General features: G+C 41.7%; 1 protein-coding gene across 1 annotated transcript in view; it reads right to left on the bottom strand.

Annotated features, from left to right (window-relative positions):
* Positions 1-8,008: 8,008 nt before the first annotated feature.
* LOC140191163 (uncharacterized) overlaps positions 8,009-17,329 on the bottom strand; it is a 392,816-nt gene continuing 383,495 nt past the window's right edge. The window contains exon 66 of the mRNA XM_072248300.1: positions 8,009-15,134. Within this exon, the coding sequence (XP_072104401.1) occupies positions 14,988-15,134 (147 nt within the window). The 3' untranslated portion in view covers positions 8,009-14,987. The remainder of the gene's footprint in view (positions 15,135-17,329) is intronic.

Genomic DNA, 17,329 nt, shown 5'->3' with positions numbered 1-17,329 from the left:
TGTTGAAGTTGTATAAGATGTTGGTGAGGCCTAATCTGGAGTATTGTGTGCAATACTCCATATTGGGCCTCACCTACCTGCAGGAAAAATGTAAATAAGGTTGAAAGAGTGCAGAGAAAATTCACAAGGATGTTGCTGGGTCTGGAGAACCTCAGTTATAAGGAAAGATTGAATAGGTTAGGACTTATTCCTTGGAACGTAGAAGAGATTTGATAGAGGTGTTCTGCATTATGAGGGGTATATGTAGGATAAATGCAAGCAGGTTTTTCCATGGAGGCTGGATGGGATTATAACCATAGTTGATGGGTGAAGGGTGAAAGGTGAAAAGTGTAAGGGGAATATGAGAGGAAACTTCTTCACTCAGTGTGTGGAACCGGCTGCTAGCACAAGTGGTGCAGGCGAGCTTGATTTCAACATTTAAGAGAAGTTTGAATAGATACATAGACGGCAGTGTTATGGAGTGCTATCATCTGGTGCAGGTCGATGGGAGTAGGCACTTTAAATGGTTTGGCATGGACTAGATGGGTGAAGGACCTGTTTCTGTGCTGTTCTTTTCTATGACTCTAAGTACCCCAAAACCACATCCTTAACAATTGACTGCATCATCTTCCCAACCTCTGAGGTCAGATTTCTTGAAGTATGGAGTGATATTTGCAATTTTCCATTTCTCTGGAATCATGCCAGAATCTAGTGAATCTAGCAATTCTTGAAAGATCACTACTAATGATTCTACAATCTCTTCAGCTACCTCTTTTTGAACTCTCAGGTCACCGGGTCTAGGTGACTTAGCTACCTTCAGACCTTGCAGTTTCCCAAGCACCTTCTCCCTAGTAATGGCAACTCCATTCACTGCTGCTCCCTTACACTCTCAAACTTCCAGCACACTGCTGGGGTTTTTCATAATGATGCAAAATACTTATTCAGTTCATTTGTGATTTCCTTGTCCCCCAGTATTACCTCTTCAGCATCATTTTCCAGCAAACCGATATCTACTCTCGCTTCTCTTTTACACGTTATGTATCTGAAGAATCTTTGGTATCCTCTTTAATATTATTGCCTAGCTTACCATCATATTCCATTTTTTTTCCTTTTTTTATGACCTTTCTAGTTACCTCCTGTTGGTTTTTAAAATCTTCCCAATCCTCTAATTTCTCATTCATTTTTGCTTTATTATATGCCCTTTCTATGGCTTTTATGTTGGCTTTGATTTCTCTTGTCAACAGTAGTTTTGTCATCCTGCCTTTAGAATACTTCGTTTTCTTTGGGATGTATCTATCCTGCACCTTCTGATTTGTTTCCAGAATCTCCAGCCATTGTTGTTGTGCCAACATCCCTGTTAGTGTTCCCTTCCGATCAGTTTTGGCTAGCTCCTCAGAATCAATCAGAATCAGGTTTATCATCACTGGCATGTGACATGAAATTTGTTAACTTAGCAGCAGCAGTTCAATGCAATACGTGATATAGAAGAGAAAAAATAATAAATAAAATAAAAACGACAATAATAAATAAATTACAGTATACAGATATTGAATAGATTAAAATGTGCAATATACAGAAATAGTGTATTTAAAGAAGTGAGGTAGTGTCCAAGGGTTCAATGTCTATGTATGAATCAGATGACAGAGTGGAAGAAACTGTTCCGGAATCGCTGAGTGTGAGCCTTCAGGCTTCTGTACCTCCTGCCTGATGGTAACTGTGAGAAAAGGGCATTCCCTGGGTGCTGGAGGTCCTTAATAATAGACGTTGCCTTTCTGAGACACCACTCCCTGAAGATGTCCTGGGTACTTTGTAGGCTAGTACCCAGAATGGAGCTGACTAGATTTACAACCCTCTGCAGCTTCTTTCGGTCCTGTGCAGTAGCTCCCCACCCCCCATACCAGACAGTGATGCAGCCTGTCAGAATACTCTCCACGGTACACCTATAGAAGTTTTTGAGTGTATTTGTTGACATGCCAAATCCCTTCAAACTCATAATGAAGTATATCTGCTGTCTTGCCTTCTTTATAACTGCATCGATATGTTGGGACCAGGTTAGATCCTCAGAGATCTTGACACCCAGGAACTTGAAACTGCTCACTCTCTCCACTTCTGATCCCTCTATGAGGATTGATATGTTTTCCTTCGTCTTACCCTTCTGGAAGTCCACAATAAACTCTTTCATCTTACTGATGTTGAGTGCCAGGTTGTTGCAACGACACCACTCCACTAGTTGGCATATCTCACTCCTGTACTCCCTCTCATCACCATCTGAGATTCCACCAACAATAGTTGTATCGTCAGCAAATTTATAGATGGTATTTGAGCTATGCCTAGCCACACAGTCATGTGTATAGAAAGAGTAGAGCAGTGGGCTAAGCACACACCCCTGAGGTGCGCCAGTGTTGATCGTCAGCGAGGAGGATATATTATCACTAATCCACACAGATTGTGGTCTTCCGGTTAGGGGGAGGTACAGAGGTCCAGGTTCTGCAACTTCTCAATCAGGATTGTGGGAATGATGGTATTAAATGCTGAGCTATAGTCAATGAACAGCACCCTGACATAGGTGTTTGTGTTGTCCAGGTGGTCTAAAGCCACGTGGAGAGCCACTGAGATTGCATCTGCCATTGACCTATTGTGGTGATCTACTAGTTCATTGCACTACACCCAATTCAGAATAGCTAATCCACTAGTGGTCTCAACTATGAGCTGCTCTAAAAAGCCATGTCATAGGTATATGTCAGAGAGAAGATCGCAAGAGCATAGGGAAGTAAGGAGAAGGTGATGGTATTAATGGGATTACTTGCTGGTGGGCCCACGTTGCCCCAACAGGCCAAATGGCCTCCTGTGTCATTAGAGATATAAGAAAGTAAACAGTCCTGAAAAAGCCCTTGAAGTTCTTCAGTTACCCGGGGTCCATATTCCTGGTTGCCTTGCAGAATGTGTGCATTGCTCAGTATATCAGAATTTCTGACAAGCGGCCAATTCTGGACAAACTAGAGCCAATTGTTCTTCTCTATGTAGAAAGTGAACCCTTTGTTGCATCCAGAATTGGGGCATAAGTGGTTAAAATTAGATCCAACTGCAAATACCTGTAGGTCCCAATTGGAGGTTGTTATGAGGAGATGAGCTTTGCAGGGATACATAAAGATAAAGTGGACAATACGGAGAAATAATGTATGCTGAATTATCAGAAAGTTCCCAGCAATAAGGGAAGTAGAATCAACTCAGACTGACAGAGTCAACAAAACTGAATGCACATAATATGGACAGAATGCTTGTGAACTGTTCCATGAGAATAAGGAGGAAAGAACAAGGTGGATTGAGATGTTTGACGGATTGATTCTCAGTGAGACTTGGCAGAATTTAGAGAGGAAAGATAGCTTGCATTGTGGTAAGGCAGCAGACAGCTTGTGTATGCTTAAGCCATGTACTTATACACAATTCTGACCTACCACACTTTGAAATACACAGACTCTCAGTTTTGTAAAATCAGAGGTCTGTAATCTGATATTAGACTTGATATCAGTGTGCTTTACCATTGGCCTCAGCTTCACATGCACCTGGCTGGGTCTAACAGTCAAAGAGCTGTACAGCACAGAGACACACGGTCTAGCCCAACCCATCCATGCAAACTGTGGTGTCTATTTCTGCTAATCCTATCTGCCCACATTAGGCTCATATCACAGCCACCAGCTCCCCTCCCCCCACATGAACATCTTGAAAAGGTGGTGTCTCAATACAGTGCCATCCATCATTAAGGACCCTCATCACCCAGGACATGCCCTCTTCTCATTGCTACCATCGGGGAGGAGGTACAGGAACCTGAAACCACACACTCAACTTTTTAGGAACAACTTCATCCCCTACGCCATCAGATTTCTGAATGGTCCATGAACCCGTGAACATGAACGACCTCATTAGTCTTCTTTTGCACTATTCCTTCATTTATTGTCACTTAAAGTAATTTGTTATATCTTCACTGTACTGCTGCCACAAAACAACACATTTCATGACTCATGTCAGTGACAATAAGCCAGATTTTGATTCTCTGCTCTTGACTTATCCACGTGCTTGTCTAAATATTTTAATTATTTCCACCCTTGGCAGCTCATTCTCCATATTGTTTCTTACAACTCAAGAGCTCGGGATATCTCCCAGTACTGTGAAGGTATTTCCTTTTACAAGCACAGTTATTGTTCTAATGCTGTAATTTCAATAACCCGTTTGCACAGAGCAATCAAAGTGGTGACAGTGATCAGATCCTTTCTCATGCTGACTAAAGGATTAGACGTTGCCTCGGACACTGGGGAGATCTCTTTTTCGAGAAGGTGGTGGTTAAGGCTTCATAGCTATGGGTCAAAGTGCTGGCAACAGGAATTAGTGCAGATAATGCTGAGTGGTCAGCTTAGACGTGATGCACTGAAAGGGCTATTTCTGTGCTGTATGTGTCTTTAACTCCCCTGCTCCTTGAATTAAACTGACAGGATTTTCTGCATCTGCCCAAGAACACCACGGTTTTAATGCCTTATCTAAAGACAGCACTGCTAGTACTCCTGCTCGCTCTTGCCACTACATGCGAGCTGGTTTAGATGGTGTCCTCCAATTTCTGGAGCAAGACTTGAACCAGCAGCTTTCTGACATAGAGGCAGGCGTTGCAGGGAACTGATCCTTGAAGATGGAGGGAATAAGATGAAGGAATTACCGACATAGTGACAGAATTATATCTGCTTCAGGTTTCCCTCTGCATTCAGAGTTTGCAGTGGACTGTAGACTCAGCCAACTCCATCACAGGCACAACCGTCACGGATACGGTATCCTCACGAGGCAGTTCCTGAAGAACCAGTGTGCACTATTAAGGATTATCACCACCAATAGACATAACCTATTCTCAGTATTCCCATCAGGGAGCGGGTACAGGATCTTGAAGAACCTCACTTAACGCTTTAGGAATGACTTCTTCCCCTCCACCATCAGATTTCAGAACAGTCCAGGAACCCATGAACAATACCTCATTTGCACTCTTTATATCTGCAACTTGCAGTAATTTTTGTGTCTTACACTTTCTGCTGCTGGAAAACAACATGATTTCATGACATAGTGGTATTAAACTTGATTCTGTAATCCTCAGAAATTTGCAAGTGAAATTATTGATTTCTTCATCAAAGGAGGTAGGGTTATATTTCTCAAATAGTATTGGATTTGACCCCTATCATTAATAGACCTACTAAGACCATAAGACATATGAGCAGAATTAGGCCATTCAGTCCATTGAGTGTGCTCCACCATTCCATCAAGGCTGATCCCAGATCCCACTCAACCCCACACATCTGCCTTCTTGCCATGTCCTTTGATGCCCTGACTGATAAGCAAACTATCAACATTCGCCTTAAATATACCCACAGACTTGGCCTCCACTGCAGACTGCAGCAGAGCATTCCACAGATTCACTAAAAAATTTCTCCTTACTTCTGTTCTAAAAGGTCACTCCCCAGTTTTAAGGCTGTGCACTCCAGTTCTGGATAACCCCAGGAAACATCCTTTCTATATCCACCCTATCTAGTCCTTTCAACATTCGATAGGTTTTAAGGAGATCCCCCATTCTTCTAAATTCCAGAGAGTACAGGCCCAAAGTTGCCAGACTTTCCTCGCACGTTAACCTCTTCATTCCCAGAATCATCATTGTGAACCTCCTCTGGACTCTCTACAATGACAATACATCTTTTCTGAGATATGAGGCCCAAAACTGTTGACAATACTCCAAGTGAGGCCTGACTACTGTCTTACAAAAGCTCAGCATTATCTGTTTGCTTTTATGTTCCATTCTCCTTGAAATAACTGCCAACATTTGCCTTCTTTACCACAGAGTCATCCTGTAAATTAACCTTCTGGGAGTCTTGCACGATGACTCTAAAGTCCTTCTGCACCTCCGATGTTTGAACCTTCTTCCCATTTAGATAATAGTCCACACTATTGTTCCTTTAACCAAAATCCCACATCTGACACCCAGAACAGAACACTAGCTTTGTAGACATACCCCACATTCTCTCAACATTTAAATAAGAAATAAGGAATAAACTTGCTCACTTACCTTGCCTTCACCTGTTCTCGCTGATGTGCTGTTGAGCCAAAGCCTTACTACTCTGCCTCAGACTACTCCGACAACCACCACTCCCACGAAGGCTGCTCCGCTAGGCAGAGCCCCTCCTTTATAGAAAGAGAGAGACTAGGCTTTTAAAGACCTTTGCTGAACCTGCGCGGGAACGGTTCTGTTGCATCTGCACAGTACTCCAATCAATTGTACAATAAGATACAGTGTATTTTTGACCTTGCACCTTAATCCACCTGCAGGTAGACAATGCTAGCTCTGCACTTGCTTTGCACGGTAACGCTATATTTGGCATTCTGTTATTGCCTTTCCCCTGTATTACCTCAATGTACTAATGTTGTGAAATGATCTGTGTAGATGGCAACAAAACACAGTTTGCACTGTTCCTTGGTAAATGATAAACTAATTCACCAATTAATCTACTCTCTGTATGGTAGTGGTCATGAGTTTTGGAGGTGCTGGTCAAGTAACCTTGGCTGTATCTAAAAAGCTGTTAATTTGACTGCTGAAGAAAGGTCTCAGCCCAAAACATCAACTTTTTATTCATTTCCATAGATGCTGCCTGACCTTCTGACTTCCTCCAGCATTGTGTGTGTGTTGCTTTGGATGTACAGCATCTGCAGACTTCATCGTGCTAATTTGACATTTTGTTAATAATTGGATACAAACGCTGTGACCTTTTCTTCAATTTCATTTCATAGAGTCCCGGATTTAATAAACTGCCCCTGTTCTGATCCCGATTTATCAATCTGTCGTGACACAAAAAGAAGCCATTCGACCCTATACAGCAATATATTCAGATCATTCCCCCACCACACAGCAAGATACTTACCTTCATCTACTGATTCCATTCCTATTGGATTGACTTGGTGTCGACCACCTTCCAGAGAGCCAGCTTCGGGTCATTACAATACAAAAAAGACTTCTCATATCTTCCCGTCACGTTCGAGTCAGCACGGTGGTGAAAGAGCAGCAGCTGCCTCACCGGCCCAATAACCCTGCCCTCTGTAGATATTTTTGCCCATCTACAGCAAACCCACTTGCCCACGAGGACAGGAAGAGACAGTGAAGTTCATATTAGCTCATCGTTTCTTGCTTCCTGTGGAGTTGTTTCAGTTCCAATCAATCTTCTAAATCAAACAGGGAGGAGGCTGTAGGTTCAAATTCATGTTTTAGGAACCACTTCTTCCCCTCTACTATCAGCTTTCTAAATGGTCCATGAACCTGTGGACAGTATTGCTGTTCTTCTTTCATACTATATTGTTAGTTGTGGCTATTATGTCTTGTACTGTACTGCTGTCATAAAATGTAGTAATCATATTTTAACTTGAAATTGTAAATAGTTTTGCAAACACCTGAGTATTGCATGTATTTTTGTTAGTGAATAAACTCCAACAGCCAGGTTATGCTCTCCTCTTGCTGCTGCCATCAGGTAGAAGGTACAAGACCTCTCAGGACTCGCACCATCGAGTTCAAGAACAGGTCCTACCCCTCAACCATCTGGCTCTCGAACAAAAGGGGATAACTACATTCACTTGCCCTATCATTGAAATGTTCCCACAACCAATGATCTCACTTTAAGGATTCTTTATCTCATTACCTCATGCTGATGTTATTTATTTATATTAGTATTTGCACAGTTCGTTGTCTTCGGCACTCTGGCTGATCTTTCATTGATCCTGTTATAGTTACTATACTAAAGATTTGCTGAGTCTGCCTGCAGGAAAATGAATCTCAGGGTTGTACATGGTGACATATATGTACTTTGATAATAAAAATTACTTTGAACTTTTAACTTTTGTATGTTTGTAAAGAAAAAAAACACTTTCACGGCAAATGTCAGTGATATTAATCCTGATTCTGATTCAGTTCTCCCTCCTCCATTCATCTTGTGAAAGAAACAGCATTCTAGGACGCAAATTGGTTGCAATTTGTTTTTAATTTTTATGACTAAATTTACATATTTTTCCTGAATATCACTTTTTTAATATGCTGCAGACCTTTTAGCAAAACAACCTGTGTTCAATCAGTGCTTGACGTTTCAATGTACATATCTCACATGTCATAATACAGAGGGCTAGGTCATTGAAAGCACCACAGAGATTTAGCACCATGACATCACTGAGGTGGGGTGCAAAGGGTGACCCTGCTGGAAATCCAGAAGAATACAACTGTTCCTTCAGGCAGGATTCTGAGCCTGGTGAGCTGGGGGAGGAATGCTGTGGATTTTAGCTTCAATGTTGAGCCAGAGGACATGCCTACAGCCATGCAACTATGGAAGGAGTTCACCGCCAAGGCTAGATTTGCCCTTATAATCCAATGATATTCTCAAAGGATGGAATGAATGATGGTTCTTACTCCAACCCCATTGCTCCCAGTCTCCTTTGTCCAATGGTATTGAGGTCTCTTCTATTCCCCCCAACCCAAGATAAGCAAAATTTAAGTGTCTTTATAGTGACATTCCAGTCTTGTGAATTATGGGGTTGGGTCTCAACAAAAGTGCGGATGAATATACAGCATTGAATTGTCCTTTAAACTTCCAATCAAAGTCGGTTCATCCCCCCTGCTTAATTTCAGTTGCATACCTCAAATTATACCTTTAAATAAAACTCTGCCCCTTCCTGTGATGTCTGCATTTCTGGCTCCAGTGCACGTACAGCATATCACACCTGTTTTGTTTTAACTTGGCCCTTGATTAGGTTGCAAGGTATGGGTCTGGGCAGATTTAACTCAGCAGAGACAATATATGAATACTCCGAACTTACTGATACAAAATAGAAATTGCCCGCACCCTATAAGTGAGCTAACTATATGTTAGACAGTATGGAAAAATATCCAGAGGTATTCCTGCTTATCATTTCTCCTCCCCTATAAAACAACTAAGGTATATAGATTAAACACATTACAGAAGTCTCTTGCAGCAGCTTACAGAATGGCATAGGATATAGTGGCACGTTTATATACAGTAGCATTCAGGGTGAGGAAGAAATTCTCTTTAATTCTGGGTTCTTGAACCTCAAAGATCAGTAGCTCCACAATCTTAAAAGTGCACCTACACAAATGTTCTGATTCATGCAATGCATAATTTGAAAACTCTCTGGCACCAAGTCAGTTGTTAAAAGTGGGTAAGAACACTGGAAGAAAACAGTGAGGTTTAGAGAGAGAACGGTGGTTCAGGCTGATACATTAGAGATAGTTAAGAGACCATAGACACATGGATGAAAGAAAAATGGAGGGCTCTATGGAAGGGAAGCATTAGATTGATCTTGGAATAGTTTATAGGGTTGGTACAGCATCATGGGATGAAGGGCCTATACTGTTTTACGTTCTGATGATTGAACAACCAGGACCATCAGCTCACTACTTGGTGGGGTGAAGGGAGCTGGGAAAATGGGGGTGTGCATGAGGTCAGGGGAAGGCTGGAGGAGGCTAGAGAGGGTTGGGAGTTTTATGTTTCAACCTTCAGCATCAGGATGAGGATAGAGGAGCAGGTGGAGACGCAACAGACACCAAGCACTGCAACCCGGAGCAACAAGCTGCAGGAGGGACTCCGTGGGTCAGGCAGCTTCTGTGGATGGAAATGGACATGAGCATTTTGGGTCCTGTCCAGATGACAGAGAAGCTCCCAGAGAGAAGATGCAACTGGCAGAGTTCTGGTAGTCAATATTGAGGATGGGAGGTCAGACATTCCTTTGCAATGTTCTCCTTCTCTCACTGATTTGTAGGGAGACTAATGGTGAGTACATAGTGTGAGATGGGAAAGGACCAATGGGATTGGTCTTTAATGAATTTCCATTGGCTCAATTGGCCCAAAAGCCTTCTCCTCCACAATGCCCGTTTTGGTGTAAGATAACCAACTGGGCAGTTGCAGTCCATTGCCATGATGAAAAATTTCAATGATTTTACACACTCCCCCCACCCCTCCCTCAAAACAAGGAAGGCAATGTTCAAAGGAGGTACCATTTAAACTGCAGCTGTCCATGGTCTTGCTGCACGTCATGGTAGAGGTTGAAATATTTAATGGGAACCTCAAGAGAAACTTCCTCACTCAGAGGATAGTGAGAGTGTTGAACATGCTGGCAGCTGAAGTGGTGGATATGATTGTAACATTTAAGAGAACTTTGGATAAGTACACGGTACAGAGGGTTATGGTCCAGGTGCAGGTCAATGGGACTAGGAAGAATAACAGTTTGACATAGACTATGATGGGCTGAAGGGTCTGTTCCTGTGTTGTAGCACCTATGATTGTGTGTGTGTGTGTGTATGTGTGTGTTCATTCTCTCTCTCTCCCTCACCCAGAGACAGCTTACAGCTATGGGAATTTTTTTTATATAGCATCTTAGGTGAACTTTGCATCGCAGCCATCAAGGTAGTTGGCTCATGAAAATGAGTAAGGTAAATAATGAAGAAAACAGGTTTCAAGGCAGACGATATCTAAATAGCCCGAGGCTACTGATCTTAAATATTAACGTGAATTTCTAGCTCTGGCCCTTGGCTTAATAGATCAAATCCATTTTTAAAACAAAATTATTTATGTACACAAAGGCATCTTAAACCGAAATAAATTATGCCAACAATCAATTCAAGAAGCATCTAAAAATAACACAACTCCATAAATTATCTTTGCAACAAAAAACAGTTAAGCAACACAGTTTAATACAGTTTTGGTATATTGTGATTAGCACCATTTAAAATCTACTCCACCTTTGTTGTAAGAAGAATCACCATGTCACAGTATGACCAAGAGCAATTGGAGGAAATATCGAGAATATTGGTTTACATTGATCTGTTTGTCCAAACAGCTAAGATGGTCTTTCCATACAAACTAATAATCCCAAGTTAGGACCTTGATATGTGATAAACTTGTACAATTTTGAGTCCCCTGATGAGACCAAAGGAATAAATTTGAATGCCTTTCCTTTAAGGAAACTTACAATTACTGACCAGCAGGCCGAGTTACAGGTGGAGCCTGGTGAGCCTGTGTGTTCATCCTTGGGCTTTCAATTTTCCAATGAGGCACTACATCCAGTGCTGCAGGCTTGGAGAGTCAAATAATGTTTCTCCCTCTAACACAGAGGGGAAGATTCCCTCCAATTCTGGTAGATATAGGCAGTTTAAAAAAAAAACCTCTGACTTATGACCTCAGCTTCAAAGATCAGCTACAGGTCCATTGTAAAGTTTTCCGTCACAGGGTGTGGGCACTGTTGGCATCGTCAGTGTATGATGCCAATACAACAAACTGATATTGCAAACACCCAGCAGATCAGGCTGACAGAGGGGTGGTCTCGGGAGGGGGACTTTGACACGCAGTAGACAGCAAACGTTTGGAATTCTCTACCCCACGGGGCTGTGCAGTGTAGTTAGTGGTAAACAAGAGACTGACATGTTTTTGGGTGTTAGAGCAATTAGTTACAGGGAAAGGGTAGGAAGCTGGCATTTAAGGTGGAAGCTCTGATCTTGTGCAGGTATAGGTGCTGCAAGGGTAAAACATGCCACCCTGAATGAATAATTACCTACATAAGGCCTGGCCAACAGATGACAGGAACAATGCAATTGTGCTAGAGGCCACGCAAGGGAAATTTACAAGGAAAATATCCCAACTGTAAGACTGCAGCTGTGAAGAAAGATTGTATAAATAAGTATAATTTTCTTTTGAACAAGGCGATGAAAGTGAGATAAAATTATGGGGGTACTTACATTGAATAGGAAGCTTCCACTTCCCTCCGTCAAAACCTGAGGAATAATGGTTTAAAGTGGGTTTTATAAGGGTAAAAAGGGAGTGGAGATGAGTATTTTTCACTCATAGGGTGGAGGGGGTATCCTACTGCTCCACAGGGTGACGTAGGCAGAAACCCTTCATTCCATTTAGCTGTGTACAGTCAGACTCAGAGCCTGTGGTGGCTGGTAGCATTACACCTTCTACCCTCGACTAGGGGTTTCTCTTTTGGAAACATTCTGTGTCTCCAACTCTGGCATTTGGACACAAAGCTGGAGATAGGCAGTGGAATTACTCAAACAGAGAGACACACAAGAGACAGCAGATACTGGGAGTCTGAAGCAACATACAAAGGCACTGCAGGAACTCAATGGGTCAGGCAGCATCTTTGGAGGGAAATGGACAGCTGACATTGTAGGTAGGACCTGTCATTGTTGGACGACCAAATGCTGCCTGACCCACTCAGTTTCTCCAATGTTTGATAGGATTTTAGACAATTATCTCAGATAGCTTATATTTTCCAGAAATCTATTCAATGAATTAAACTCTCAGCAACTTTGGTGGAACACAGCCTCATGTCTCTGGATTGTTATGTGGCAACTTAACCTTTCCTGCTCTATCTTTTTGTAATATAAACCATCATCTGATCTCACTGTATGAAGAACTACTGTACATGTGGTACTGTATAGGCATTACTGGCATCAGGCCCCATTCATCCACCCCCATTAGATCTGATCCTAGATGGAATGGTTCATCTTGATGTTCAGTTGGTCTCATGGGAGATGGGCCAGGATTATCAAAGTATGAAGCTGGCAGATACAGAAACAACCATCCTACTTATGGAAGTGTTTGTTATTCAATCGAAATCCTCAACAGGTCACTCCAACCCACTGCCAACTGTTTTACATGACACCTTCTTTTCAAAGAGTGTAATGGGTACAGCTAAACTGCATTTGACTGACATCCTGTGTTACAGAAGAGCTGCTTACAGTTGAAAGCTCAATCTTTATCCTAGTACAGAGTGATGCAGCAACAGAAGGCCAATCAGCCCTTCTCAGTTGTGCCAGCCCGCATAAGTACTGTCTAATTAGAGTCAGATTTATGCAGCATGGAAAAAGGCTCTTTGGCCCAATTCATTTGTGCCAACAAAGTTGCCCGTTTCCCTGCCTTTTTGCAGGATTTCTGGTCATTTTCACTCATTCTGATACTGAACCAGCTCCCTTTGCAAATCACTGTCAGTTGCCACCCTTCCAGTCAGGGCATTATAACTTTGCACAAAGAACGCAAATCTTTTTTTCCTTTTTCTCTCTCATCAGGGAGACACCAGGGATAGTGGACTGAGAGGAAGACAAGATCAATTTCTAACGAGACCAGGAATGATGGGGTTCAGAGATACAGCAATTGACTGTATTAATACTGATGCAGGGAAACATCTTTTTAAATAACATTTAGCACAAGTTAAGCTAAATTGCAAGTAAAGGTTAGTTGCAAATTTTTGCAGAGAATTACTTTATCTCTTGTGTTTCTGATTACCTAGACACTGATCCTGGGAGAATGGTCAAGGTTGATGCCCAGGTCCTGCAGTGGTAATAATGGATACTTGGAGAAAGTTTTTTTTAACCACAGCATTTATTTTGATTGTTTGATTTGGAATGTGTGTCAGGCACTACTTCAGAACCTCCACTCCACTGAAGTTTATCAAACCAAACTTCAGAAGAAGAACATAAGCTAGTTTATAATGTTAGTTTTACCCTTCTGACTAACAATAAATTTCATGTAAAGTATCATTCTGAACATTGGCTGCATCTTACAGGACTGTGCCAAACTCCAACTGCAAATTGTGAGTTTTGTCAGGAACATAGACATTTATGTTGAGAAGTCACGTAAGTCCAAGTGGAAAGAGTTTGAAAATGTAACAGATTCATTGTGGGGAGAATGTCTGCATTGATGAGAATAAACATGCATGCATTACTAAATGACAAAAGAGGACTGCATGTCTTCATAATCTAAATAAACACTCAAACCAACTTCACTTCTAGTGCTCATACTTCTGCTGACACATTTAACTTGAAGAAAAAGTAGAAAAGGACCTTCAGAAAACTGTCTGAGATAGCACAGAGACACCCGAGGATGCGTGTGGTGACTCAGAGCGAGTCTATTTCTTGGAGAATTGGGGGAACCAAAGCTCTATTGCAAGCATCATGAGCAACCACCCGGGGATCGGATGACATCTAGAAACCTGCCACATCAGAGCTAAATCACATATTCCCCTTTGCACTGCTGGTCTGTGGGCATGAGGTAATCTAGCGTTCCATGGACTTGTGAATGCTTGAATGGATGGGATGAATATGTTTCATCAAGGAGCCTTTGATAAAGCTTCAGGGAGCAATGAACAAGCCTTTTCTCTTTGTTCACAGTTGCCACCTTTTATCCTTCCAGCTTCAAAAAGTAGATAAGAACAAAGTATATGTGGTCCAGGCCAGACAGATTTCCTTACCTGATGCCAAATGGGCCTTATAGCAATACAAAGTTTTTGAAAATGATAGAAGATTTTGTTTCTTACAAATTTATTTATTGCCTCAAATGGATTTAAACCCATATTTCTGGATCAATAGTCTTATAGACACCAGTCAAGTACCATAACTATTATGCTGCTGTACCTCAACAAGATACAAGGAACTCTGAACATTGGAGGAGGAGTCTATACAATGTATATCATTTGATATTCTGTTTTCTTCTTTACCAAGACAGCAGAGTAAAGCTAGGAGTATCTCTAGATCCCAATGTCCACTGTTTAACATTTCAAAGATCAATGTCCACATGTAAAAGAGTTAAGCTAACGGCCAAATCTTGCTAGAGGAAGAACTCTTTGTGACGGGAAGATATTCGGTGTTCAAGGCCTCCTTGGGTGTTAAAGGGTGTTTAGAGGAAGACCCTCATTGCTGATGGACATGGAATTGGGAAAATCCCATTTATGTCAATCCTTGACTTGGCCTCTTCACAGGTCATAACATTTTGGCCCTACAAGGGCAGCAATTATTTATTGTTACTCATACACAATAAAAAAAATACCCCATCTGTAGCGTGGTTAATAAAGACCCAATAGACAACAAAGAGAATGTGCATTTTGCATAACGAAAGGGAAGGGATGAAAGGCTGGGCCCAAAGTTTGTTTCCTGAGGTTTAGCTGTTGAAACACACTGGGCCAACCTCAAACCCAAACTTCTGCTGATGCTCGCCAAAATCGGTCACAGCCACGTCCTTGATGGGCAGGTCAACAACTCGTGGAGAGTCAATCTGTAGGATTGTTTGTTCAGAACCTTTCCTCAGCTGCAAAGCAAGGGGAGGAGAGCAGTGAAGGATGGGAAATGTCAAACAAAGCCAAAGCCATTTACCTGGCGAGTTGTGTCCTCTTCTCCCCCTCAGTCTCCAATAAAGTATTGTGAGCTCCTTCAATTACAACAATGAAGCTGATCTGCATTAAATATATTGGATGTGGGATTCTGAAATCCTTCTCTGAACTAATTCCATAACCTGTGGACTAATTTTCAAGGACTCTACAACTCATGTTTCTAGTGTTATGTATCCATCGATCTATTTGAACATTGGTTGTTTGCCAGGCTTTGTGTATAGTTTCTCATTGATATTGTTGTATTTCTTTGCTGTTCTGTGAATGCCTGCAAGAAATGAATCTCAAGGTAGTATATGGTGACATATACACACTCTGATAAGAAATGTACTTTGAAGTACCATTCATCTTCTCTGCAACTATAACACTATATTCTACATTCTGCATTTGGTTTTCCCTTGTCCTACCTCAATGTACTGATGTGATGAAATTATCTCTCTGGATGATATTCGGTACATGTGATAAAAATACACCAATTAAGACTACCTAGGTTCAATTTTTACAAGCTCCCTTTCTCAGAGCCAACCCAGAAATCACAATCTCTACTGTACAGAAGTCTGACTGGTCCAATATAAATTATTGACAAACGTATTCACATTTCTTTTTTTTTATTTTATTTTTATTTGGATAAGGAATTCACAAATATCATGTACTTTTTTCACACATATAACCTTTTCCATTTTTTTATATGTATAAAACTACAATTATTTATACATTCTTAGGTACATATTGACATTCACATTTCCAGTCATCCCTTCACTCTCCTCCTTTCTGTTTGAAATGGCTTTGATAATCTTCAATGCTACTAATTCCTTTTTCATTCTTTTATATTACTTCATTTCAATCTGGTTGCTTTTGACATTTTGAGCAATCAATCAGGGACTCTTCTTTTTGATCCTGGAGGGTTGACAACTGCCAGGATACATCAATATTCCTAACCAGTGCTGTTATGGCACTAAACCAGGACCTTTGTGTCACTGGCAATATCATCTTCACTGGGGCATGGTAAATCCTACAGATGAATCTAATTCTGAGCTCACTGTCACTGTCTGGGAGCCAAGACAGTGATGTTTGAGGCCAGCTATAATTCCGTATTCCACAACAGTTGAGGCCTATCCTGGGGTGAGTTGGCTTTGGTCTTGTTATGGTGTGGACTGAGACTTCTACCAAGCCCTGTCATGCCCTAAAAGCTGACCCTCCAAGCCCGGGGAAACAAACAAAAAATGTTACAGATATTCATCAGGTCAGGCAGCATCTGTGGAAATATTATTCTGCCTCATCTCATTGACCTGCACCTGGATCATAACCCTCCATACCCCTCCCATCCCTTTAAAATATTCAAATTGAACCCACATTTGCCACTTTCGCTGGCAGCTCTCACCACCCTCTGAGTGAAGAGGTTTACCTTAAAAATGTCATCTTAACCCACGACCTCTGGTTCTATTCTCATCCACCCTCAGTGTGTTTATCTTATCTATACCCCATTGGATACCTCTACCATATAGAACATAGAACATAGAACAGTACAGCACAGTACAGGCCCTTCGGCCCACAATGTTGTGCCGACCCTCAAACCCTGCCTCCCATATAAGCCCCCACCTTAGATTCCTCCATATACCGGTCTAGTAGTCTCTTAAATTTCAGTAGTGTATCTGCCTCCACCACTGACTCAGGCAGTGCATTCCACGTACCAACCACTCTCTGAGTGAAAAACCTTCCTCTAATATCCCCCTTGAACTTCCCACCCCTTACCTTAAAGCCATGTCCTCTTGTATAGAGCAGTGGTGCCCTGGGGAAGAGGCACTGGCTGTCCACTCTATCTATTCCTCTTATTATCTTGTACACCTCTATCATGTCTCCTCTCATCCTCCTTCTCTCCAAAGAGTAAAGCCCTAGCTCCCTTAATCTTTGATCATAATGCATACTCTCTAAACCAGGCAGCATCCTGGTAAATCTCCTCTGTACCCTTTCCAATGCTTCCACATCCTTCCTCATTCTCCTGCACTCTAGGGAATAAAGACTTAACCTATTCAACTTTTTCCTATAACTCAGGTCCTGAAGACCCAACATCATCCTTGATTGACATCCATTCTTCAATAAAGGAGGTTGTATTGTA

This window comes from Mobula birostris, chromosome 32, assembly GCF_030028105.1.
Source record: "Mobula birostris isolate sMobBir1 chromosome 32, sMobBir1.hap1, whole genome shotgun sequence".
Lineage (NCBI taxonomy): Eukaryota > Metazoa > Chordata > Chondrichthyes > Myliobatiformes > Myliobatidae > Mobula > Mobula birostris.
This window is presented reverse-complemented; position numbering and strand designations above follow the sequence as displayed.